General features: G+C 47.5%; 1 protein-coding gene across 1 annotated transcript in view; it reads left to right on the top strand.

Annotated features, from left to right (window-relative positions):
• The window catches only part of Bend3 (BEN domain containing 3), a 36902-nt gene extending 19546 nt beyond the window's left edge, over positions 1-17356 (top strand). The window contains exon 4 of the mRNA XM_075944536.1: positions 11726-17356. Within this exon, the coding sequence (XP_075800651.1) occupies positions 11726-13969 (2244 nt within the window). The 3' untranslated portion in view covers positions 13970-17356. The remainder of the gene's footprint in view (positions 1-11725) is intronic.
• Positions 17357-23433: the final 6077 nt, after the last annotated feature.

Genomic DNA, 23433 nt, shown 5'->3' with positions numbered 1-23433 from the left:
CAGGTTCCTGAGAGGTTTTGTTATGAATGGTGTCAGATTTTGCTATCTATCAATTCAATCACATGACTGTTTCTTCTTTACTTTGTTATTGTGATAGATTATATTAATTGGTTTTTCAAATGTTGAACTAGCTAAGATCTGGCCTGGATCATAGTGTATATACACACACACACATTTTTTTCCGTTTTTGTTTTTTTGAGATAGGGTTTCTCTGTGTCGCCCTGGTTGGCCTCAAACTCAAGAATTTGCCTACCTCTGCCTTATAAGGTGTGTGTGCATCCCACACCTGTCAGTTATTTTTTATTCATTGTTATATTAAATCTGACAGTGTATCATGAGCATTCCTGTGTCTGTATTCATGGGGGTACTGTTGTGGAGTTTCCTTGTGGTGTCATCTGCTTTAATACGAAAGCATCCTGGCCTCACTGAAGTTGTGGAGATAGAAGGTGTGTCTTCCAGAAGATTCTGTAGAGCAATGCTGTCGGGCTGGAGATGTGACTCGCCTGGTAAGGTGCTTGCTTAGGATGCAGGAATTTTGGTTCAGCCTCTAGCACCACGTGAAGCGAGAGAGTACAGTGGTGCAGGGGCAGGATGGCCAAGATGGTCAGACCTAGGTCAAGGTGCTTCTGAGCCGTGTAACTGCACAGTGCTATTGTGTCAGCCTGGAACACATGCGATCCTGGGCTGGGGTGTCTTATCATTTATTTTTATTCATTTTATGTGTTGATTCATTTATTTACTTTTTGTTTGTCGAGACAGGGTTTCTCTGTGTAGCTTTGGAGCCTTTCCTGGAACTCGCTCTGTAGACCAGGCTGGCCTCAAACTCACAGAAATCTGCCTGCCTCTGCCTCCCAAGTGCTGGGATTGAATGCATACACCACCACCTCCTGGCTTTATGTATTTACTTTTTAAAGACATGGCCCTGTGTAACCAACCCAGGCTGTCCTGCTGCTGCTGCTCCCTAAGTGATAGGATTATAGGTGTGAGCCAGCAAGCCTGCTTTACCCGGTGCTGGTGCTCGAACTCAAGGCCTTGTGCATTCTAGGCAAGCACAGCTGGGCTACATTCTTAGATCCCAAGTTGGTTTGTGTTGAGACAAAGACTTTCCATTCTCTGTACCTTAGACTGGCCTGGAACTTACTGCATAGCCCAGGCTGACCTTGAATTCATGACAATCCTCCTGCATCAGTCCCCACTGCAGCGTGTGATGCCATCTCTTCAAGTGTTTATGGAGTATACCTTTGAAATCATCTGGGCCGATTGAGTTCAGTTGTGGGGAATATGAATTAGTGATTCAATTTTCTAGTATATTCAGCTATATTCAGATTGTCTGTTTCTTATATAAATTTTAACAGATTGTGTTTTAATGGATTGGTCCATTGAATGTGAGTTATCAGATTGTCTCCCCCAAAATTTCAGTGTCGAGCAGTATTCTTTTTACCATCCTTTTGTTGGCCTTGAGATCTTTAGTGATGGCTCCCTGTGATTCTTTATCCCCAGCACTGAGGTAGGCCCTAACTCCTGTGTGTACCAAGTAATCACTACATGCATCCCCAGCCTAAGTCTGGTTATTGGGTCGCATGGTGGTTAGTTGTTTTTCTGTTTGTCTGTGTTGTCCCGTCCGTTCCCAGACAGGGTTTCTCTGTGTAATAGCCCTGGCTGTCCTGGAACTCACAGACATCCACCTGCCTCTGTCTCTTGAGTAGTTTTAATTATCAACTTGATATGATCTATACTCACTTAAAATATAACTTTGGCTCTTACACGGGGTCGTTCAGTGTGGCCCTTGATGGTGTTGAACTTGTTCTATACAGAGCAGCGTAATATACGGTGCTCCTGCCTCAGTCCTCAGAGTATTGGAATAGACGTTTGTCAGTGTGGCTGGCTCTTCTTAGGTTTTGTGGGGGTATTATTGTTGCTGTTGTTGTTGTTGTTGTTGTTGTTGTTGTTGAAACATGGTCTCACCACCCTGCTGGCATCTGTAGCCATGCTGGTATGTGTTCACTATGCAGCTCTGACTAGCTTAAAAATCAGAGTTCAGCCTGCCTCTGCCTCCCAAGTGCTGAAATTACAGGTATGAGATGAACCAACATACCTGGATCTTGTTAGGCTTGTTTGTTTGCTTGCTTTGTTTTGTTTTCGAGACAGGGTCTCTCTGCATGACCCTGGCTATCCTGGAACTCATTATGTAAACCAGGCTGGACTCAAACTCAGAGATCCCCTTGTCTCTGTGGCTAAGTCAAGTACCATCATACCCGACTTTGTTTTTAGGTTTTAACTGAGCATTTGTAAGATTCCGTTTTCTCTATTTTGTGATATCAATTCCTTCTCTTTTCCTAACCTCCCGATGCTACCCTAGAATGCAGTATACACTTAAAACTTAAATATTCAACTTCAGTAACAGGAGACAAGCGCACATAGAGCAAACACAGACGCATGCATCATGGACTGTTGTCTGTTAGGTAGATAAGAGTAAATTTTGTTTTATTCTACATTTATTTGTGTGTGAGCATGCTCGGCAGCCTACGTTATTTTGGAGGTCAGAGGACAGCTCGCAGGAATTGGCTCTGTCCTTCCATCATGTGTATTCTGGTCACTGCATTGCCAGGCCAGCGCCCTGTGCCCTGCTTTGCTTTGGGCTATTTAACAGACCTGTGCTGCTCCTCTGTCCTGTTGTCCTGTCGTGTGTCATTCCTCTCCCTGCCTACCCTTTCTACACAGCTGGAGTCTCCCTTCCCTCAGGTCTCAAAGGCTCTGCTAAAACCTGTACAGGCAAATACACGGTGCTCCAGAACATCCCAACGTTGTTCTGTTTTTAATTCCTCTGCCACGATCGTGAAGGAATTTCCCTCTGACATTTACTGAAGACCTAGAACTTTGAAGGTAAAACCCACAAAAATGTAGGTGCCCTCTGACTGAGAATGTTGGAGTTAACTCTGAGGCCTTTCTCCCTGACTCATCACCACAGGCTCTGTTTTCTCCTGGTCCTGTTTCCCCTGGAGATCTCTGCTCTTGACTCTCCTGGGTGGCTGTGATCTCTGTGTCCACGCTAGTTTCGGGGGTGGCTGTTGGTCTGTACCCTCTGCTGTTTGGATTCTAGGAAAGTTGTTTGGATTTAGTTTGTTCAAGCTGTTGACTTGTTAAAATGGGTCAGAGACTTCCAGGCTCTTTGCATGGAGAACCAGGATCCCAGAAGCACTCTGTTCCTTTTTACGACCAAATACTAAATAGTCCATTATGTGGCTGGATCTCATTTGTGTATTCATTTATCAACTGATAGACATTTGACTTGTTCCCACTTTGTAACTGTCATAAGTGATACTTAAAAAGACAATTTTTAAAAATCTCACCGGGCAGTGTTGGTGCATGCCATAATCCCAGTACTCGGGAGGCAGAAGCAAGAGAATCTTGGTGAGTTTGAAGCCAGCCTGGTACAGAACGAGCTCCCAGACAGCTAGAGAAAACCTGTCTCAAAAAAACCAAAAGGAAAAAAAAAATCTGTGTGTATGTCTAAGTAGAGGGTTTCTGTGTAGGAGGTCAGCAGGTAGCTGGGTTGTGTTTGTCTTCACCTTTCACCTGGGCTGAGATGAGCCCTCTTTGTGGCTCACCTCCATATATGGGCCGGCTGACCTGAGAGCTGTGCGTACTTCCCATCTTGTCTCAGGAGTCAGTGATGGCATTTTAGATGTCTGCTACTATGTTTAGCTCTTATGGGTTCTGGGGTTTCCAACTTAGGTCTTAGCACTGGTGCACTGAGCTGTCTACCCAGCCTAAGTGACACATTTTAAAAAAATAATTCCATGGGAAAAAATGATTTTTTTACACCTTTAAACATTTTTATAAAGGAATATTTAGAAATTCACCACGTTTCACTCTAACCCCTGCCCTTGCTTCATACTGTGTGAACTGGGGAAGGGCTTCATGCATATCGGAAGTTCCCAGGGTAGTGCCAGACTGTGGTACCTGACTGCCACTGGTGTGTGTTGAGGCTGGTAAAATCTACAGTGGTTAGTGGAAGGGCTTGTCTGAAAAGCAGTTACCCATTTGTTCTCTGTCCCCAACAGTTCACAAAACGTTCCTCATTGCTCCAGAGCACATCAGACAGGCATGGCTAAGACGCAGCAGGAGTTGGGCCGCAGCAGGAGTTGGGCCGCAGCAGGAGTTGGGCCGGAGGAATGAGGACACAGTCTGACCAGCAGTGCTAGAATCTAAAGTTTGCCGTTGGCTTTCTTTTGTCTGTGCACACTGTTGGTGTTAGGGCTTGAACCCAAGGCTTTGTGATGCTAAGCAAGAGTTTGACAACTGAGTTGTCCCTGGCCCCTGTCTTCCTTAGCCCAGACCTTCTTCAAACTCCTAAGTAGCTGAGGATGACCTTGAACTCCTGACCCTCCTGATTCATTTTCCAGTGCTGGAATTGTGCGTGTAGCACACCACATTTGCTTCAAGTGGTGGTGAATGAACCCACAGCTTGGTGCGTACTACTGACTGAGCTATACTATACTCTTACATCTTTTAGATAATCATTCCCTGTTCTTTTTCCTAATGATAGGTGTTTTCTATTTTTATAGTGCTGTGAACAATGCTAGAGTGACCATCTTTGTACATAGGCCTAGTCACTGTGTGAGTTTATGTACAAACTAGAGTTCTAGGAGGTTTGGAGATTAGTTAGAAACCTAAGTCATACATAGTGCTAGGATGAAAGGTGTATGCCGCTATGCCCCCACTGTTAGTCGAGGATGACCCTCAACTATTCTCCTATCTTTACCTCCCCATGTCAGTATTCCAGGTGTAGTCCACTGTAGTCCCTGTCCCCCAAGTCTCGAGGCAGGTTCTCATCCTGTAGCCTGGACCAGCCTGGAATTCCTATATCAGTCTCTTTGTTGTTGTTGTGAGACCGGGTTTTTCTGTAGCTTTGGAATCTGTCCTGGAACTAGCTCTTGTAGACCAGGCTGGTCCCGAACTCAGTATAGGTCCATGGGTGTCTAGTACTTGTTTCCTAGGAAGTTTGTGTAACTTTATTTATCAGTAAATCAGTGTTCTCAGAGCCATAGAGGTTTGAGAACACCTGTAGATATTTTTGAGATTAGAATGTGGGTTGAATTTCCAAAATAACACTGGTCTAGTTCAGATAGGGTTGGCACTTGCCCCTTTCCTAGAGATCCTGAGCCTTCTGGATGTGATGGTGGCGCCAGGCAGAGAGCATAGGCTCTCAGCACTTCACCCGGTGATTGGGGACCTTGGACGTAGCAGGTGCATCAAGAAGAATAGAGGGGAGCCCACCAGCAGTCACCAGGCAGGCCTGTGACAGCTGTGACAGCATTCAGTCCTCAGTATCACAAGAATTAAATAACAAGCCCAGTGTGTTGTGCAGAGCTTCTAATTCTAGCGCTCAGCAGAGGACAGAGTTTGAGAGTAGTTTGGACTGTGCAATGAGTTCAAGACCAGCCTGAGCTGGAAAGCAAGCCTTTGTTTGGGTGTGGGGGCAAATGTTCATTGTGGAAAGGTGCATGCAAGGAAGCCTGCAGACCAGAGTTTGCCCTGCTGAGCTCCCTTGGTGGGAGGGTCTCTGGCTTCCATGTGTATGCTGTGACTTGTGTGTGTGCAGCACACACAAAATGAACACAATAAAATTGTTTTAGCCAGCCTGGTCTACAGGCGCTAGTTCCAGGACAGGCTCCAAAGCCACAGAGAAACCCTGTCTCGAAAAACCAAACAACAAAAAAAACCAAAATAACATTGTTTTAAAGGGAAGCTGGCATATAGTTAATCTGGTAGAGTGCTTGTCCTAGTATGTGTACAGTCCTGGGCCTGATAGCAATACAGTGAAAATAATAGAATAGTAGCGGTAACAGTGTTTTGGAAGGAAGAAATTAAAACTTTTGCAGATGCCAGGATTGTTTATGTAGAACTTTGAAGAGAACCATGAAAACACTACTGGGGAGAGATGGTCAGTGAGTAAGCAGTTCCCAGTCCCCAAGTGCTGACTCACGGTTGTCTGTCACTCCAGCTCCAAGGGCTCCACACCCTCTGTGGCCATGGAGAAAACCAGGCAAGCACACAGTGCTCATACATTCATGCAGGCAAAATACTCATACCCAAAGATAAAAAGTATGTAAAAAGAATCTTTAAAAAAAAATCAAATCCCCTTCCCCCTCTTTTTTGTTTTTGTTTTTTTCAAGATAGGGTTTCTCTGCAGCTCTTGCTATCCCGGAACTTGCATTGTAGACCAGGTTGACCTTGAACTCACAGAGATCCGCCTTGCTCTGAGTGCTGGGATTAAAGGTGTGTGCCACCAACGCTTGACTTGATTATTTAAATTTAAAGATATATAAGTCAGGTGGTGGTGGTGATGGCACACACCTTTAATCCCCAGCAGAAGCAGATGGATATCTGTAAATTCGAGGCCAGCCTGGTCTACAAGAGCTAGTTCCAGGACTACTAGGGCTATTACACAGAGAAACCCTGTGTTGAAAAAAATATATACATAAAAAAAAAGAAAAATATATATATACATATATATGTTTTGTATCTATGGATCTTTAGCCTGAATGTATATTCATCATGTTCATGCTTGATGCCCATGGAGGTCAGAAGAGGGTGTCGGATCCCTGGAAATGGAGTTATGAACAGTTGCAAGCTTCCATGTGGGTGCTGGGAATTGAACCCAGGTACCCTGGAAGAGCAGCCATGTTAATCACCATGTCTCTAGCCCCCTGATTCCTTCTTTTATGACTGACAGTCAGTATGGAACTTAGAAGAAAAATAGCTTTCTTAGAAAAAAAGTCTGACAAGGACCAGAAACTCACTCTGCCCCTCCCTGAAGCAGGCTTGGCACACGTGGCTAGAATTTCTATTGTTTTATTGTTTATTTATTTAGTCTCTGTCTCTCTGTCTCTCTGTCTCTCTCTCTCTCTCTCTCTCTCTCTCTCTCTCTCTCTCTCTCTCTCTCTCTCTCTGTGTGTGTGTGTGTGTGTGTGTGTGTGCCATGGTGTGTGTGGGTCAAAGGACAGTTTATAGGAGTTTGTCCTTTCCTTCCACCATGTGGGTCCCAGGGACTGAACTTGGGTGGTCAGGCTTGGTGGCAGTCCTGCTGAGGTGCCTTGTCATCTGGGGATCACCTTTGTTCACAGAAGTGGAGGTGATGGTACCAGGCTGAAACCTCTTCTCCTGGGGCTTTTGTCTGTGTGACTCTTCCTCTGTTGCTGAGCAGTGGTGGCAAACACCTTTAATCCTAGCACTCAGAACAGAGGCAGGTGGATCTCTGTGAGTTCGAGGTCAGCCTGATCTATCTACAGAGTGAGTTCCAGGACAGCCAGGGCTACACGGAGAAACCGTGTCTCAAAAAACCAAGACATAAGAAATCTACTGTGGTTGGTTTTAATCAGATAGCAGAAATGTCATCTTACTCATTTATGCTACACTCGGTGTCTTCTAGGTGTGTAACTGTTGAAAAAGCTGGGGTTCCTAAGGTGTCTCAGAGGAACCGATGACGGGTTCCCCATTTAAAAACAGGCTGAGAGCTTGGTGCTACCAAGACTGCTCTGTCAGAAACTGTGCACTTAACTGGGAGCTGATGGAGTAAGGGCTGGAGGGATGCGTGTGGGGTGCAGACTGCTTCCAGGTTCTGTGGCAGCACCAGGAAGGCCATAAGGGAAAGGCTGTGTGTGACTCTTTCCTAGTGTGCCCAGGGTAAGCATTGCCGTCACTGCCATTATTCCAGAATAGTGGTACTAGCGCCCTGGTGCCACATCACGTGGCCCACACTTGATTTTACAGTGATTTTCCACTCCTGCTTCCCATAGACATGCTTCTTGCTTGGATCTTCTGTTGCTGACTCCCTGGACACTGTTTAGCCACTCATTATTCACTGAACTGAATTCAGTAACCTCTGTAGACTCTGGGGTCCCAGGGTGATGACTAGTCCTTAGAGCACTAGTGGCCATACCCCTGGAATCTCCCCAGGACATCTGCTGCCCCTCACCTGCATGGGGGTGCCTCGGTCCCAGGGTGATGATTAGTCCTTAGAGCACTAGTGGCCATACCCCTGGGATCTCCCCAGGACGTCTGCTGCCCCTCACCTGCATGGGGGTGCCTCGGTCCCATTCTCCAGCTGAGATCTTCAGGTCTTCCCTGTGAGTCTGCAGGTGCTCGTGAATGGAACGTCCATCATGATCTAGGCTAGATGCCAGCATCAGAGCCAGAGCTGTGCCACAGAGTCCCATATGGTTGGAAGATACACCTTGGAGAACTGGGAACTGTCAGCCAGACGCCCTGTGCCAAATAGCACAGATTTAAAGATTTCTTGATATTCCTAGACAGCTGAGCATAGATTTTTATCAGCAGCAGTAAATGCAGCCAGCACATCGTTGCCTTGGCAGTGTTTGTGGAATTAATTGAGGGCTGAGTTGACAGGACACCCTTGTAGAGATATCTAAGAACCTTCCCTTTGGTGCTTGCGTTTTATGTTGAATTGTTACCCAGGGTTTCTGAGTGAAGAACATTGCCCTCTACTGGGACTCTTCATTTTTTTTATCAGGCAGTTTAGTAAAAAGTGTTTCCATTGATCTAAGAGTTTCTAGCATGCTCTGTAGGAATGGCAATGTTTGTGTTAACAGCTGGTTTGAGAATCATGGAGGGGGTGTCCAGTCAGGTGTTCACTCATGTCCTGCTTGCACACATTTAATCCCAGCGCTTGGGAGGCAGAGGCCAGTAGATCTCTGAGTTCAAGGCCAGCTATTGTACCTAGTCAGTTCCAGGACAGCCAGGGCTTTGTGGATCTTCCTACTTTAGCCTCTTGAATAGAGTGGAATACGGACAAGAACCGCACAGGCCGCGGCACCCAGCTCACTTTGGAAGAAGATGAGAGAACAAACAGATAGGAAGGAGCAGGCTGCTCCCTGCTGTGCTGCCAAACTTTCCAGCCTCAAGTGAAGGCCTCTGGCCTCTAGAACCCGCAGGCTGCAGCATCTCACTCCAGGGTTCAGAAGTTGCCAGTTCTCCATTTCTCCAGAATACAGGCGGTTGGGTGCTTTCTTCTATTTTTTTTATTGTATTTTGGGGTTTTTTTTTTTTTTTGGTGTTGTTGTTGTTTTGGTTTTGTTTTTTCAAGACAGGGTTTCTCTGTAGCTTTGGAGCCTGTCCTGTAGCTTGTAGACCAGGCTGGCCTTGAATTTACAGAGATCAGCCTGCCTCTGCCTCCTGAATGCTGGGATTAAAGGCATGCTCCCACCGCCCGGCTTCATCTATTTTTTTTTTTTAAAAGAAACTAATTTGCGATTCTAAATAAAATGGCATGCTACATTTGCATATTCTCATTTTTAAAAAAGGAGCTGTTCCTGCTTCTAGCTGTGAATTTTATTCACTAATCAAATTTGAGCCCTGTGTTTGGTTCTTACTATAATATGAAACAAAATCTTGTCTTAAAAAACGGGGGTGGGACTGGAGAGACGGCCCAGTGGTTAAGAGCACATGCTGCTCTTCCAGAGGACCCAGGTTCAGTCCTCAGCACTTACACCAGGCAGCTTAGAACTGTATGTAGCTGCAGCAAGTTCCCTAAGCTCTGCCGGCACCAGGATTCACACGCTCATACCCATACACAGACAAACACACATACTTGAAAAATAAGTTAGAATGTTTCTTCATTTTATTCTATGTGTAAAAGTGTTGCTCTGTGTGCACGTATGTGTACCACATGTCTGGTGCCCGAGGAGATCAGTAGAGGGTGTCAGATCCCCCAGAATTGGAGTTTCTGATGGTTATGAGCCATCATGTGGGTGCTCGGAACTGAAACTGGGACTTCCGGAAGAGTAGCTTCACCCCTTAACCAAATGAGCTATGTCTCCTAAAAATAAATATATTTATTTAAAATAAAATTTAAAAGGTCTGGGTTTAGTTTTGTGGTAGCACATTACGGTAGCTCATTGCTTGAGGCCTAACATGCATGAGGCCCTGGATTCAGCCCTATTATGGAAAAAGAGTCCTTCCTCTTTCTGGCCAATAGCCAAACGTAAGAACTCTCTTCAGCTCAGTCTCTTCATGGTGCTCCTTTGGTAGACCCTGAGAAGCCCTCCAGAGTGCCTTGCCCTGCTGTGTGAGCAAGCATGACAACGTAACAAAAGGCCACACCATTCCTTCTGCGCCTGAGAATGGTCTTGTGTAGTAATCCTGCTGCAGTGAACACTTGACCCTGTGGCTTGCTGTGAATGCTGAGAATGGTCTTTGTAGTGTGACCCTGCTGCAGTCAACACTTGTGTAGTGTGACCCTGCTGCACTCAACACTTGTGTAGTGTGACCCTGCTGCAGTCAACACTTGTGTAGTGTGACCCTGCTGCAGTCAACACTTGTGTAGTGTGACCCTGCTGCAGTCAACACTTGTGTGCTGTGACCCTGCTGCAGTCAACACTTGTGTAGTGTGACCCTGCTGCACTCAACACTTGTGTAGTGTGACCCTGCTGCAGTCAACACTTGACCTGTGCTTGCTGTGCATTATCCCATTGCTCTCAAAGATCCTGCAGCAAGACACAGAAGCTAAGGCATCGACGGTCACACAGGGAGGCCCTGATGGGTGGCTGAGCGCCCGTGCACTTACACCTCTGTCCTCGGGGTTTCATAAAGTCAGTGGGTTTTGTTTTGCCACCCCCAGCTCCCAGGGGTCCTTTTCTTAGGCAGAGATGGGACAGTGTGATTAGCAGGGGACTCTCCTCTGTTCCAGCCGCTTTGCTCAGTGGTGGGATAGATCAGAAATGGCTGTGACATTCAGTGCGACAAGATAGGAGAGGAGTCACCAGGAAGGAGTGGGGCAGAAGAGTGGGTGGGACCACCCACAATCTCTCCCTCCCTCCAAGCAAGAGAGCCCTCTGCTCTCGAGAAGTGAGACGTGTTTTAGAACAGCTAGGAAGGGCAGAAGCCACTGACCCTGTGTTAGTTTCTACAGAGCCACCTTCATGGAATCAGAATATCATCAAAGATCTCTTTGTCTCCATGATTCTAGCACTCAGAGGATGAGAGGGAGACCCCATCTTTAAAACCCAAACAAAAAAACACCACCCCAAAAAATATGGAAAGAAAGGATCCCAGGTGGAGGGTGCAGTGTTGCTCACAGTAAAGCGACCACCTAGTGTGCGCAAGCATCCCTGGCTTCAGTGCTGGCAGCACCAGAATCTCTTTATGTCCAGGTGTGTGAGTCAGGGGCTTTGTTTTGTCTTTAAAGGGGTTCCAGGAAGAACTTCACTAATCAGTATGTGGAAAGCACAGGAGGCTCAGTTAATATTGCCGGGCCTGCTTGCTGCCTGGGTAAACCTTACCTCTTGTTTGTTTGTTTGTTTGTTTGTTTTTCGAGAGGGTTTTTCTGTAGCTTTGGAACCTGACCTGGAACTAGCTCTTGTAGACCAGGCTGGCCTTGAACTCACAGAAACCGGCCTCTGCCTCCGCCTCCTGAGTGCTGGGATAAAAGGCGCATGCACCACCGCTCTTCATTCCTAGAAGTTTTTACCCAGTCTTACCAGCTTGGCCTCTGTTAGCCGGATGAGCAGAAGTATTCTGCAAGGGGTAGGAGATGGAACAGTTGGCCCTCAGATGTTACTGCATATTTGGTACATTCCTGGATGGACAGATTGGTTTGGACAAGAAGCATTGACCTTGGGTCCTTTGTGCTGTGCCAGCCCAGTCTCTAATGCATTGTGTCAGAACACACACCTAACTTTGCAAAATGGTTTCTGTTTCTTAGGCACTCCTGGCAGGCATGCGCAACCGTGAGAACAGCTCGCCCTGCCAGGGAAATGGAGAGCCAGCGAGCAGGGGCAGGAGTGGGAGCTGTGTGTGGCCTACGGAAGACGAGCCTTCCAGTGAGGCCACAACTCCTTCCTACAAGAAGCCTCTGTATGGCATCTCCCACAAGATCATGGAGAAGAAGAACCCTCCCTCCGGAGACCTGCTCAGCCCCTATGAGCTCTTTGAGAAGGCGAACTCCAGTAACAGCCCCTCTCCTCTGCGCCTGCTGAATGAATCTCAGAAACGGGAATGTGGTGCTGGGGTGGCCACTGATGGGGACCCCAATATCTACTTCCTGATCCAGAAGATGTTCTACATGCTCAACACGCTCACATCTAACATGTCCCAGCTTCACAGCAAGGTGGACCTGCTCTCCCTCGAGGTGAGCCGCATCAAGAAGCAGGTGAGCCCTTCTGAGCTGGTGGCTAAGTTCCAGCCTCCTCCTGAATACCAGCTCACTAGTGCTGAGCTGAAGCAGATAGCGGAGCAGAGCCTGTCCTGCGGCGACCTAGCGTGTCGCCTGCTGGTGCAGCTCTTCCCGGAGCTCTTTGGAGAGGTGGATTTCTCCCGCGGCTGCAGTGCCTGTGGCTTTGCCGCCAAGCGGAAGCTCGAGTCGCTGCACCTCCAGCTCATCCGCAACTACGTGGAGGTCTACTACCCCTCTGTGAAGGACACAGCTGTGTGGCAGGCCGAGTGCTTGCCACAGCTGAACGACTTCTTCAGCCGCTTCTGGGCCCAGCGAGAAATGGAGGACAGCCAGCCAGGCAGCCAGGTCACCAACTTCTTCGAAGCAGACCAAGTGGATGCGGGCCACTTTCTAGACAACAAGGACCAAGAAGAAGCTCTGTCTCTGGACCGCAGCAGCACCATCGCCTCGGACCATGTGGTGGACACACAGGACCTCACCGAGTTCCTAGATGAAGCCTCCTCCCCAGGTGAGTTTGCCGTGTTCCTCCTGCACCGGCTCTTCCCTGAGCTGTTTGACCACCGGAAGCTGGGTGAACAGTACAGCTGCTATGGCGACGGTGGCAAGCAAGAGCTGGATCCCCAGAGGCTGCAGATCATCCGCAACTACACGGAGATCTACTTCCCGGATATGCAGGAGGAGGAGGCCTGGCTGCAGCAGTGTGCCCAGCGCATCAATGATGAGCTGGAGGGCCTGGGGCTGGAGGGAGGCAGCGAGGGGGAGGCCCCACGGGACGACTGCTACGACTCCTCCAGCCTGCCAGATGACATCTCAGTGGTCAAGGTAGAGGACAACTTCGAGGGCGAGCGGCCTGGCCGGCGCTCCAAGAAGATCTGGCTGGTGCCCATTGATTTTGACAAGTTGGAGATCCCACAGCCAGACTTCGAGATGCCAGGCTCAGATTGCCTACTGAGTAAGGAGCAGCTGCGTAGCATCTATGAGAGCAGCCTGTCCATTGGCAACTTTGCCTCCCGCCTGCTAGTGCACCTGTTCCCGGAGCTCTTTACCCACGAGAACCTGCGCAAGCAGTACAACTGCAGCGGCTCCCTGGGCAAGAAGCAGCTGGACCCAGCCCGCATCAGGCTGATCCGCCACTACGTGCAGCTGCTCTACCCTCGGGCCAAGAACGACCGCGTGTGGACTCTGGAGTTTGTGGGCAAGCTGGATGAGCGCTGTCGGCGCAGGGACACAGAGCAGAGGCGCTCTTACCAGCAGCAGCGCAAGGTCCACGTACCTGGCCCCGAGTGCCGGGACCTAGCAAGTTATGCAATCAACCCCGAGAGGTTCCGAGAGGAGTTTGAGGGGCCCCCGCTGCCTCCTGAAAGGAGCAGCAAAGACTTTTGCAAAATCCCCTTGGATGAGTTGGTGGTCCCCTCGCCCGACTTTCCGGTGCCTTCTCCCTACCTGCTGTCGGACAAGGAGGTTCGTGAGATCGTGCAGCAGAGCCTGTCGGTGGGCAACTTCGCTGCCCGACTCCTGGTCAGGCTCTTCCCTGAACTCTTCACAGCTGAGAACCTTCGACTGCAGTACAACCACTCCGGGGCTTGCAATAAGAAGCAGCTGGACCCCACGCGCCTGAGACTCATCCGCCATTACGTGGAAGCTGTCTACCCGGTGGAGAAGATGGAGGAGGTGTGGCATTATGAATGTATACCCAGCATTGATGAGCGGTGTCGCCGCCCTAACAGGAAAAAGTGCGACATCCTCAAGAAAGCCAAGAAAGTGGAGAAGTGACAAGCCTGGGGCTGCCCAGGGACTTGGGTCACCACGGACTGGGACTGAGCGTTGCTCCGGAGCTCGTGTACGGTATCCACAGACAGGCACCTTATGTCAGTGGGGAGTGGTTTCCTGCATTTGCACACACCACCTACCCAGCCACAAGAAAGAAGCCTTGAATTTGGTCTCTTGTATTCATGACTTTGTTCCGTGTTCCCTGCTGGCACAGCTGGAGTTGGGGAGTAGCCAAGCTGTGAAATGAGAGAATCCATAGGGTAGAGTCCCTTTTCAGGGCTGGGGCACCCTCCCTAACCTTCACAATCCAAAATACAAATTTAGGCTAGCTGTGGTGACCCACACCTAGGCAGAGGCCATTGTGAGTTCAAGGCCAGTCTACATAATGAATTCCAGACCAGCCCAGGGCTACATAATGAGACCCTGTCTCTCAAAAACACCAAAATACAAATTCAGCAAGCTTGTTTCTCTCCCCCATGTTTTACATCCCCCCCCCCTTTTTTTTTGAATTAAAATGAAACCCTTTTAAAGAAAATCATTGGCTCTTTGGGAGCCATTTTACTTAGGAAAAGAAATCTTAAAAAAATATTTGAGATGAGATACTGTACGATTACTTAAATTGCTGGGATTCTTAAAGATGATTTTAGACTTATGGGTTTTTTTTTTGTTTTTTGTTTTAGAAATGCCATATTCTGGCATTATGTGTAACTAGCTTCAGGTGGCACGGTGACTGGTTTTACTAATCCTGTGTTTGACATCTGGTTACAGAGAGTCCCGAGGCCCCTCGGATTCAGCCGATGGGATGGAATATAAGTAGTGGGTAGCCCCTTGATCCTGTATGTGAGTTTCCCTACTGCTGTGGCCCCCAGAAAGGTTACCTGTGGCCCAGCCTGTCTGCCACTGCCGTGTGGTGCTCACTGTGTAGACGAGAACACTGGAAGATGATATGAATGTAGATAGACTGGAGGCATAGTTCACGTCTTTACGTGAGCTGTGTCCTTCCACAGCCCCGGTCCCTCTCCGCACACAGGTGCTGAATTAGAGGGACAGACACATTGGAAGGAACACAATGTGTTAGGGACAATTTTGTGTGATTTATGGGTGGGCTTCTTTTGGGTTCACCAAGAACTGTTTACTTTCCATGTATTTGTACAGAGTCCCTATCCCCAGACCTCAGTGTTAGCTCCTCCCATGAGCAGCATGGCCTTGGACCTCTACGAGCCTAGGCTCTTGCAGGTGTTGGAGGGACCCACACCATTTTAAGTGGAGCACCCATGCCCCTTCCCAGCCCCACTCAGACCTTTCCCCTCAAACCTTCTAGGAAGTTCTGCCGTCCTCTCCTGGCCCACCCCTAACGAGGAGGTACACATGTCTTCCACCCTTCTACGCTGGGGCCACATGCCTAAGAAGGGCAGGAGACGGTGCTCCCCAAACTGAATCCATCTTACCATTGACCTCGAGAATTAATTCAGTTGCCTGGGTAGTCATAGATACATAATGCCCTTGTGGGACATTACAAATGTGATAATGACTTACTATTTTGCTACCTTAATATGCAGAAATGTTAGAAATAATCTATGAATTTTCTCATACAGATAAGAACTTTAGTTCTAGTAGACAATATGATATAATTTTGCATGTACCCAATGGGCATTTAAAAAAATAACATAATTTTGAATACTATAAAGCTTCTATTCACTGTCATTTTCAGATTATTTATGCTATAACTGTAAACCTAAATTATTGTTGTTGAGAAGTGCACAGGGAGCTCATGGCTCTCTGTCACATGACCACACCTGCAAGCATTTCTCCTTACTAGAACAGAAACAAATCAACCTTCTTTGTGCCCAGAAAGAAGGTATGGGGGCAGCCAGAAGACTCCCTTTTCCCCTCACTCGGGCCTCTCTCTAATGCCTTAGTCTCTCATACACACACACATGCATGTGTGCATGCACACACCTACCCCAAAGATGGCTGTGGTGTTCTCTCATGCTTCCGCTAGCTTGAGAGAATTCCGCGGGATTTGTTCTGGTCTTGAGGATGTGACCGAGAGGATTCCAAGCCATGTGAAAGTTGTCCTGAGCTCTAGAGTGGGGTGTGGCCCTGCGACGTCAGAAGCACAATCGGTTAGCAAGTTTTTAGAAGTCCTGTTTCCTCACAGCAGAGAAACGGCAAGTTCTAGCAATTCAGCGTGACTTTGTGTAACCCAGAGCGTGTTGACTCTGGGAAACTGTATTTTGGTTTCCTTAACACTTTAACTATGTAGGGCTTCACAACCCGTACCCCCCCCCCCCCCCCCCCGCCCCAATCTCATTGTCCCTTTCAGTGAAAAGAGGCAGACACTCTGGGAGCTGTTTCCTACCCCTGGACTGTATGGTATCCTCACTTACCCATCCATACAGGTGGATCCAGTGGGCATTTTTTTTTTGTCATGAAGCAATATAAATATTAAATACTTATTTTTTCAGAATTTAATGGGTTTCATGAAATCTGTTGGCGACTGCTTTCCTTGTTCCCCATCTTCCCCATCTAACTCTTCGTTTGTGTTTTGGATTCTTTCTGCCTTGTATACAGAGGACTAAAGATTAGCACAGACATTCTGACGTTGAGTAAGGTAGTGTGTCGGTGGGTGGTAGACGTCTTGCTTTTCTTTGTTAGGAAGCTGTTAAAGAATGTATGAAGATAGTCATGAATGTATAGTGTTCGAATCCTGCTCTTAGTTCATGTGGCCGTGTCTGTATGATGACAAATGTTTGTCAGGGAATAAACTGTCTAGTGTCATTAGCGCTCAGTGCCCTTCCCCTTCAGAGTTGAGCCCCAAGCCTTCCTTCCCTTTTAGGTTAGGGGGTGAGGGGTTTATATCAGCAGCAATCATCAACCGACCAATGGGATCTACTTTGTGGTGACTGGATTTGGCCTGATCACACCACAGTGTGGCCGGCCTCTTGGGTTCTTGGAGAGATATCCTGTTTCTACCATTCCCCCAGAGATTGCTTCTTGCCTGACTGGGGGGTTCCTGGAAACTCCTGGTTGGAAGTCACTGGGTCATTCTGAAGTGGGGGTCAGGGCCCAAGGCCTGGTACTGCTGTGGGAAGTCCTTGCCTCTTGTAGATCCAGCCTTAATGTCTGACATCCTAGCATGAGCAGACCCTGCACAGAGTGGATGTCAGGTTTCTACTGTGAGGAGTCAATAATGTGGACAGTTTTACCAAAGAGAACGAGACACCACATCACGTCTGCCTGTTACCATTGATCTGAGTGCACCCTTAGAAACTGAATGTAACACAAACCCAGGACATTTTTGGAAATTGTATGATCTCTAGCAACTTTGTGTGAATTTTTATACAAGCACTGTTTTATTAATTATATAAAATATAAAAATAGAAAAACTGTGGTCTTGTAACACTTCATTTCTGTAGGCCCCTCGCCACTTAGAGTGTGTCTGGATCTGTGTGTGCACCTTCCCTCCAGTCCCTGGGGAGAACATGAGTGTTTGGGGAGCTCAGTGCTTGGCCGCCAGGTGCAGCTCACAAGGTTTCCGTCTGACCTGTTTCTGTAGAAAGCTTATCTTGGGAGATGGGAAGAGGCAGGGTTCCATATTTCCATGTACTTCACAGTTACGATGACTTTGGCTTTTTGGGTTTTATTTTTTTGTTTTTGAGGAAGGGATCACCTGGCCTAGAATGTACTAGACCAAACTCAAAGATTCTCCTGCCTGAGTTCCGGTATTAAGGTGTGCACTACCGTATCCTACTGCTTTTATTGAGATGGGCTCAGGCTCTCAGGTATCGCTTGACCTGACCTCTCTACACATTCAGAGTGCTGGGATTACAGGCTTGCGACACCATGCCTGGCTCAATTGAAAAATCTTAATTGGCTTAATTTTGATTTCTAGATTTGGAAATTTTATTCCATAAAATAGGATGACTGTTCCGAGGAGTCAAGCAGAGGAAGTGGATTTTATAGTCAGGGAAGGGCTGAAGGAAGCAGAAGTCGGAAGAAGCACACAGAACGAGGAGCTTGATGTGTGGCCTTTGAAGCAAAGACTGACATGCTGCCGAAAGTTCACATCCTCAAAAGAGAGAAAGGAATGCAGTAAGGCCTCACTGCCTCTAGAGAAGGTTCATCCATTCAGTAAATGTCTTGGGCCAGCCAGCTACTGCGCCTGCTCCCTAACTAGCTATCCCAGCCCCCATGTGTGACTGACTAGTTAAGCCGCCCATTCAAGCCTGGCTGGAAGGCCCTGGTAGTTAACAGCACAGCACCTAACAGGTCTGCCCTGAAGCTAATTTGTAAGACATGCGTGGGTATGAGCAGACTGGGCCTTGCTCTCTCTACAGAAGACAGCCAGGCCACTGCAGGTGTCCTGACGCTGGCCCCCCCGGCCTGAGGCACCACTGTGGGACCTCCTGTTTCTCACAGGCAGAAGCCATGTTGGTAAGCATGCTGTTAGAGCTGACAGGGATTTCGCTTGTGCTATTTCTGCTGCAAGGTGTGGGGAGTTGCCATCCTTGGCTTTGACAAGCTGAAACCTTGGTGTTGAACTGCTAAGCGTGTGTAGGAGACACACTTTAGTATGCATAAAGCCTGTGGCCACCAGCGCTTCTCTTCAAGAGTTGATACAATTGCATGACTCCAAGTTGACGTCTACATTGTAGCCTTTTTTTTCTCAGCTTCAGAATCAAGAGTGAGGTCCCAAAGCTTTTTTTGTTTGGTTGGCTTTTGGTTTTTTTTTTCAAGAGCGGGTTTTTCTGTGTATCCTTGGTAGCATCGAACTCAGAGATTTGCCTGCCTCTGTCTCCCGAGTGCTGGGACTAAAGGTGTGCACCGCCACCATCCAGCAGCATTTTTTTTTCAAGGACTTGCATATGGTTCTGACTAGACTGGAACTTGCTATGAAGGCCAAGCTGGCCTCTGACTCACAGAGATGCACCTGCCTAAGCTTCACAGGAAATGGGATTAAAGGTGTGCACTACCACACCCAGCCAAAATGATAGAATCTACATTGTTTAATCGTGATTTAGATCACAGAAACAAGCATTGCCTGTGGGAACCCCTAAAGAACAAGTGTTCATTGAGAGATACTGTTTGCCATGGATGAAGTCTTTGAGCCTCGCTTGTCTCTTTTGGGCAGATTTAATGTCTCGGCGTGTTGGTGGTGCCTGTTATCCCAGCACCTGGGAGGCTGAGGCAGAGGATCGTGAATTAGAAAGTGGGCGGGAGCTGGAGAGATACTGAAGAAGTGAGAAGGCTGGCTACTGCCAGGGGCTGAGCGAGGTGTGCACAGACACCTTGGTGTGGTGCTCCTGAGAAGGCAGCCAGCAGCCATTCTAGTCAGGAAAGGCAGCGATGTGCTAATGCAGGGAAGTGGGTGCAGTCTGCAACGGTGTCCCACTGAAGGTAAGCCGGCGACATGTGGATGCTCTCCCTTCGGGGCAGCGGTGTGAAGTAGTGGAATAGGTGGGCTGTGCCGTGAATGGCGTGTAGGACACATACAGGAAGGAAAATATGAAATGAGATACAATAAAGCCTTCATGAAACTTCGGAAAGCAAAATGATGTCCATTAAACACAAGTGAAATGTTTGCCCAAGTGGGAGAGGAAGAGGGGGGAAAATGCGCTCAAAGAGGGAAGGCCTTGGAAGAACGGGGAGAGGCCAGCGGCGCCAAGGTGCTACCTAAGGAAAACCTCTCATGGGCGTTGGGTACTGTTTGACAGCTGCTGCTTGGGCAGTGGGGGGGCTGGGGATGGGGGAGTGAGACACAACGAACCCTGGTCTGTAGTGTCTGCCCCGGCTGATACTGTGCTAGCAAGCCAGCAGTGCGGCTCCAGAGCAGCCCCGGAGGTGCTGCTCTGCTACCAACATCATGTTCCTGTCACTGCTCCCTGGAGAGCATCCTGCAGGTGTAGGCTGGTTATTCTCAGTAAAGCCCACCTTCACAGAGCCAAGGCAAGACAGAGATCCTCCTTTTCCCTTGAGGTAGGTTCATGAACATCCACCAAACTGAATTTGTTTGATTTTTGTTTTTTTGAGACAGTGTTTCTCCGCGTAATTGCCTTGGCTGTCCTAGAACTTGCTCTGTAAACCAGGCTGGCCTCGAACTCACAGAGATCCACCTGCCTCTGCCTCCTGAGTGCTGGGATTAAAGGCATGCTGTTTTTAGTTTCTTGAAAAAACAGATTTCCAAGATGGTGCTGCACGCCTTTAATCCCAACATTGAGAGGCCGAGGCAGGTGGGTCTCTGTGAGTTCGAGGCAGCTTTGTTCTTCATAGCAAGCGCTAGTCGTTTGAAATAAGCTCAGGACGTCATAGTTAGATCTAGTCTCCTCCCTGTCTGTGTAGAGCATAGATGACAGGGATTTCAGTTAACAACTTAGTCCCTAGTGTCTTCTCTAAGTGGGGTTGTCATTTTGGTAAAAAGGCCAGATGAACCTAACAGTCCTAACCTTAAACCATGCATGCCTTGAACACAGCAACTGTATCCTGCAAGTGTTGTAGGAGCTGCGGGGTGTGTTCTTGCTGCCCCAGCTCCTGGTCGCCTGGCTAGCTTATGCCCCAAAATAACAACACACAAACTGTATTCTTTAAAACACTGCTTGGCCCATTAGTTCTAGCCCTTACTAGCTAATTTTGATATCCCGATCAACCCATCTCTAATAAACTGTTTAGCACCAGTCTTACCGGGAAAGACTCAGCATGTCTGACCTGGTGGCTTCCTTCATCATGTCTGCCCGGGAGAGGGGAGCATGGCCTCTCAGCTCACTTCCTCTTCCTCCCAGCATTCTGTTCTGTTTACTCCACCCACCTATGTTTTAGCCTATGAGGGCCAAGCAGTTTCTTTATTATAATTAACCAATGGCCTTCCTCCATCATGCAAGCACTGCCTGGAAGAGCAGGATGTATTTATTTTAACTGTTCAGGGTCCCCCCATTATCATCCTATTAGAACAGGATTTTCCAACCTCAGCACTGCTAACATGCTGCTCTGTTGGACACTGTTTGGACATTATGGAATGTTCAGCATCATCTTCGGGCTCTCATTTCTTGATGTCCCTAGTATCCTGTCCATCGTGATGACTAAAAACATAATTATTGCCAAATGCCCCAGGGAAAGTGGGCAAGTTGCCCCACGTTGAGAACCCCTGCCTTGGACTGTCTCCAGGGGCTGTCTTTGATCGACTCATTATGTTGGTCACATTTTGACTGGGTATGTCTTGCCAGGACCACATTAAAAGGCAGCTGTCGTTCAGCTTCAGTAATGAGTGAGTTGTCAGAGCGCCATGAATCATTATGGATTGCTCTTACATTTCTGTTAGTTTTCATAAATATGTTCCAGGCCCTTACGCTGGAGGCAACCCCTGAGAGATCAGTCTCCTGCCGCATGCTATGACCAGGCTCACGTAATTTGTAATCAGATGTCAGTTTGATTTTTAGAACACTGTAAGAGTTAACTTTATTTTTAATTATGTGTCTTTGTGTGTATGGGGAGTCTGGGTGCCCACAGAAACATTGTATCCTCTGGAACTGGTGTTACAGGGGATTTTGAGCCACCTGATATGGGTGCCAGAAACTAAACTCTGGTCTTCCCCAAGAGTAGTACAGGCTTTTGGCCAGTGAGCCCTTAGTTTGATTATTTTGTTTTGTTTTGCTTTCTTTCTTTCTTTCTTTCTTTCTTTCTTTCTTTCTTTCTTTCTTTTTTTTTTCCACTTGAGACAGAGTCTCATCATGTAGCTTTGGCTGCTCTGGAACTATGTAGACCAGGCTGGCCTTGAATTCACAAAAATTCATCTGCCTCTGCCTCCTGAGTGCTGGGGTTAAAGGCGTGTGTAACTACACCTGGCCGATAGTTTGATTTTTAAAAACGGTAGTTGGGGATGGGTCCAATTTGGTAAGTGGCTAAGCCAGGTAGAAATTACTAATGTCCTTTTGAATGGCTGCCTCTGAGCCAGCGGTGGCTGTGTCCACCTGGAATCCAGCAGGTAGACAGCCAAGACCAAAGGCCGGCCCAGTTACATACTGAAGCCTTAAAAAGCTTTTCCTGCTCTGCTTTCTCCTGTTCTGATCCTTGTTTGTCCAGTAAGGATTGGGAGATGCAGAGATAAAGTTCTGGTCACAACTCTCCTACCAACAGAGTGTGCGCTTTTCAGGAAACCTGCTGCTGAATTACATGCTTTCACCATCCAAGGCTTCTCGAGTTTCCTACTGGCTTTGCAAAGAGAAGCTCAGGAAGAGGGAAGGGAGAGAGGATAGGAGGAGATGAATAATGGCTATATAATTAATTATAACTTTGTTACATGGAAATTAAAGTACTATATTTTTAACTGATAACTCAGAAAAGCCGAAATAACAAGTGATGAAAACAGAAATTCTGTGTTGTACTTTTTGTTGTTGTTTTTTGGCTTTGTTGTTTTCAAGACAGGGTTTCTCTGTAGCTTTGGAGCCTGTCCTGGAACTAGCTCTTGTAGATCAGGCTGGCCTTGAACTCACAGAGATCCGCCTGCCTCTGCCTCCCGAGTGCTGGGATTAAAGGTGTGCACCATCAGCACCCGGCCCATGTTGTACTTTTACAAAGTATTTATTCTTCCTAAAGAGTTTAAGTTTTTAAAACATTTTAAAACAAAAATTTAGCTGACCTTGAGCTCATAGAAATCCACCTGCCCTGCCTTCCTTAGGGCTGGGAAATGTGTGCAACACTACACCCAGCTTTAAAACTTTAAAAATGAACTAATTCGGGGTGCACCTTAGCATGTGTGTGGGGGCCAGAGGATTGGTTCTCTCCTTCCACCATGTGGGTCTGAGGGAATGAATTCAGGTCACCAGGCAAGTGCTTTTACCCATCAAGTCATCTCACTGGTCCTTAGGAGTTTAAATTTTCTTTCTTTTTAATTTTATGATTTAGTTATAGTTTTTTGTTTTAGTACATTGGTATTTTGCCTGCATGTATGTCTGTGTGAGGGTGTCAGATCCCTTGGAACAGAAGCTATAGACAGTTATGAGTTGCCATATGGTTGCTGGGAATTGAACCTGGGACCTCTGGAAGAGCAACCAGTGCTCTTAACCCCCTGAGCCATCTCTCCAGCCCCTAAAATGAGGGTTTTGTTCTTGTTTATTTTTGAGACTCTATTATAGTTTTGGAGCCTGTTCTGTTTGTTTTGTTTAATTGGTTTTTCGAGACAGGGTTTCTCTGTAGTTTTGGACCCTGTCCTGGAACTAGCTTTTGTAGACCAGGATGGCCTCGAACTCAGAGATCAACCTGCCTCTGCCTCCCGAGTGCTGGGATTAAAGGCATGCGCCACCACTGCCCAGCTAAGAGTTTAAATTTTCAAATAAAGGCAAATTTTCTTGAGTTCTCCAAAACAAGATGAGCAACTTGACTCATGGGCCCCAACTTAAGTGCTTTGGAGTCTCTGGAGGCTCCCTCTGCTCTCAGACTTCTGTGATCTCAGACAGTTGTGGACAAACGAGGAC

This window comes from Microtus pennsylvanicus, chromosome 1 (assembly GCF_037038515.1).
Source record: "Microtus pennsylvanicus isolate mMicPen1 chromosome 1, mMicPen1.hap1, whole genome shotgun sequence".
In the NCBI taxonomy this organism is placed as follows: domain Eukaryota; kingdom Metazoa; phylum Chordata; class Mammalia; order Rodentia; family Cricetidae; genus Microtus; species Microtus pennsylvanicus.
This window is presented reverse-complemented; position numbering and strand designations above follow the sequence as displayed.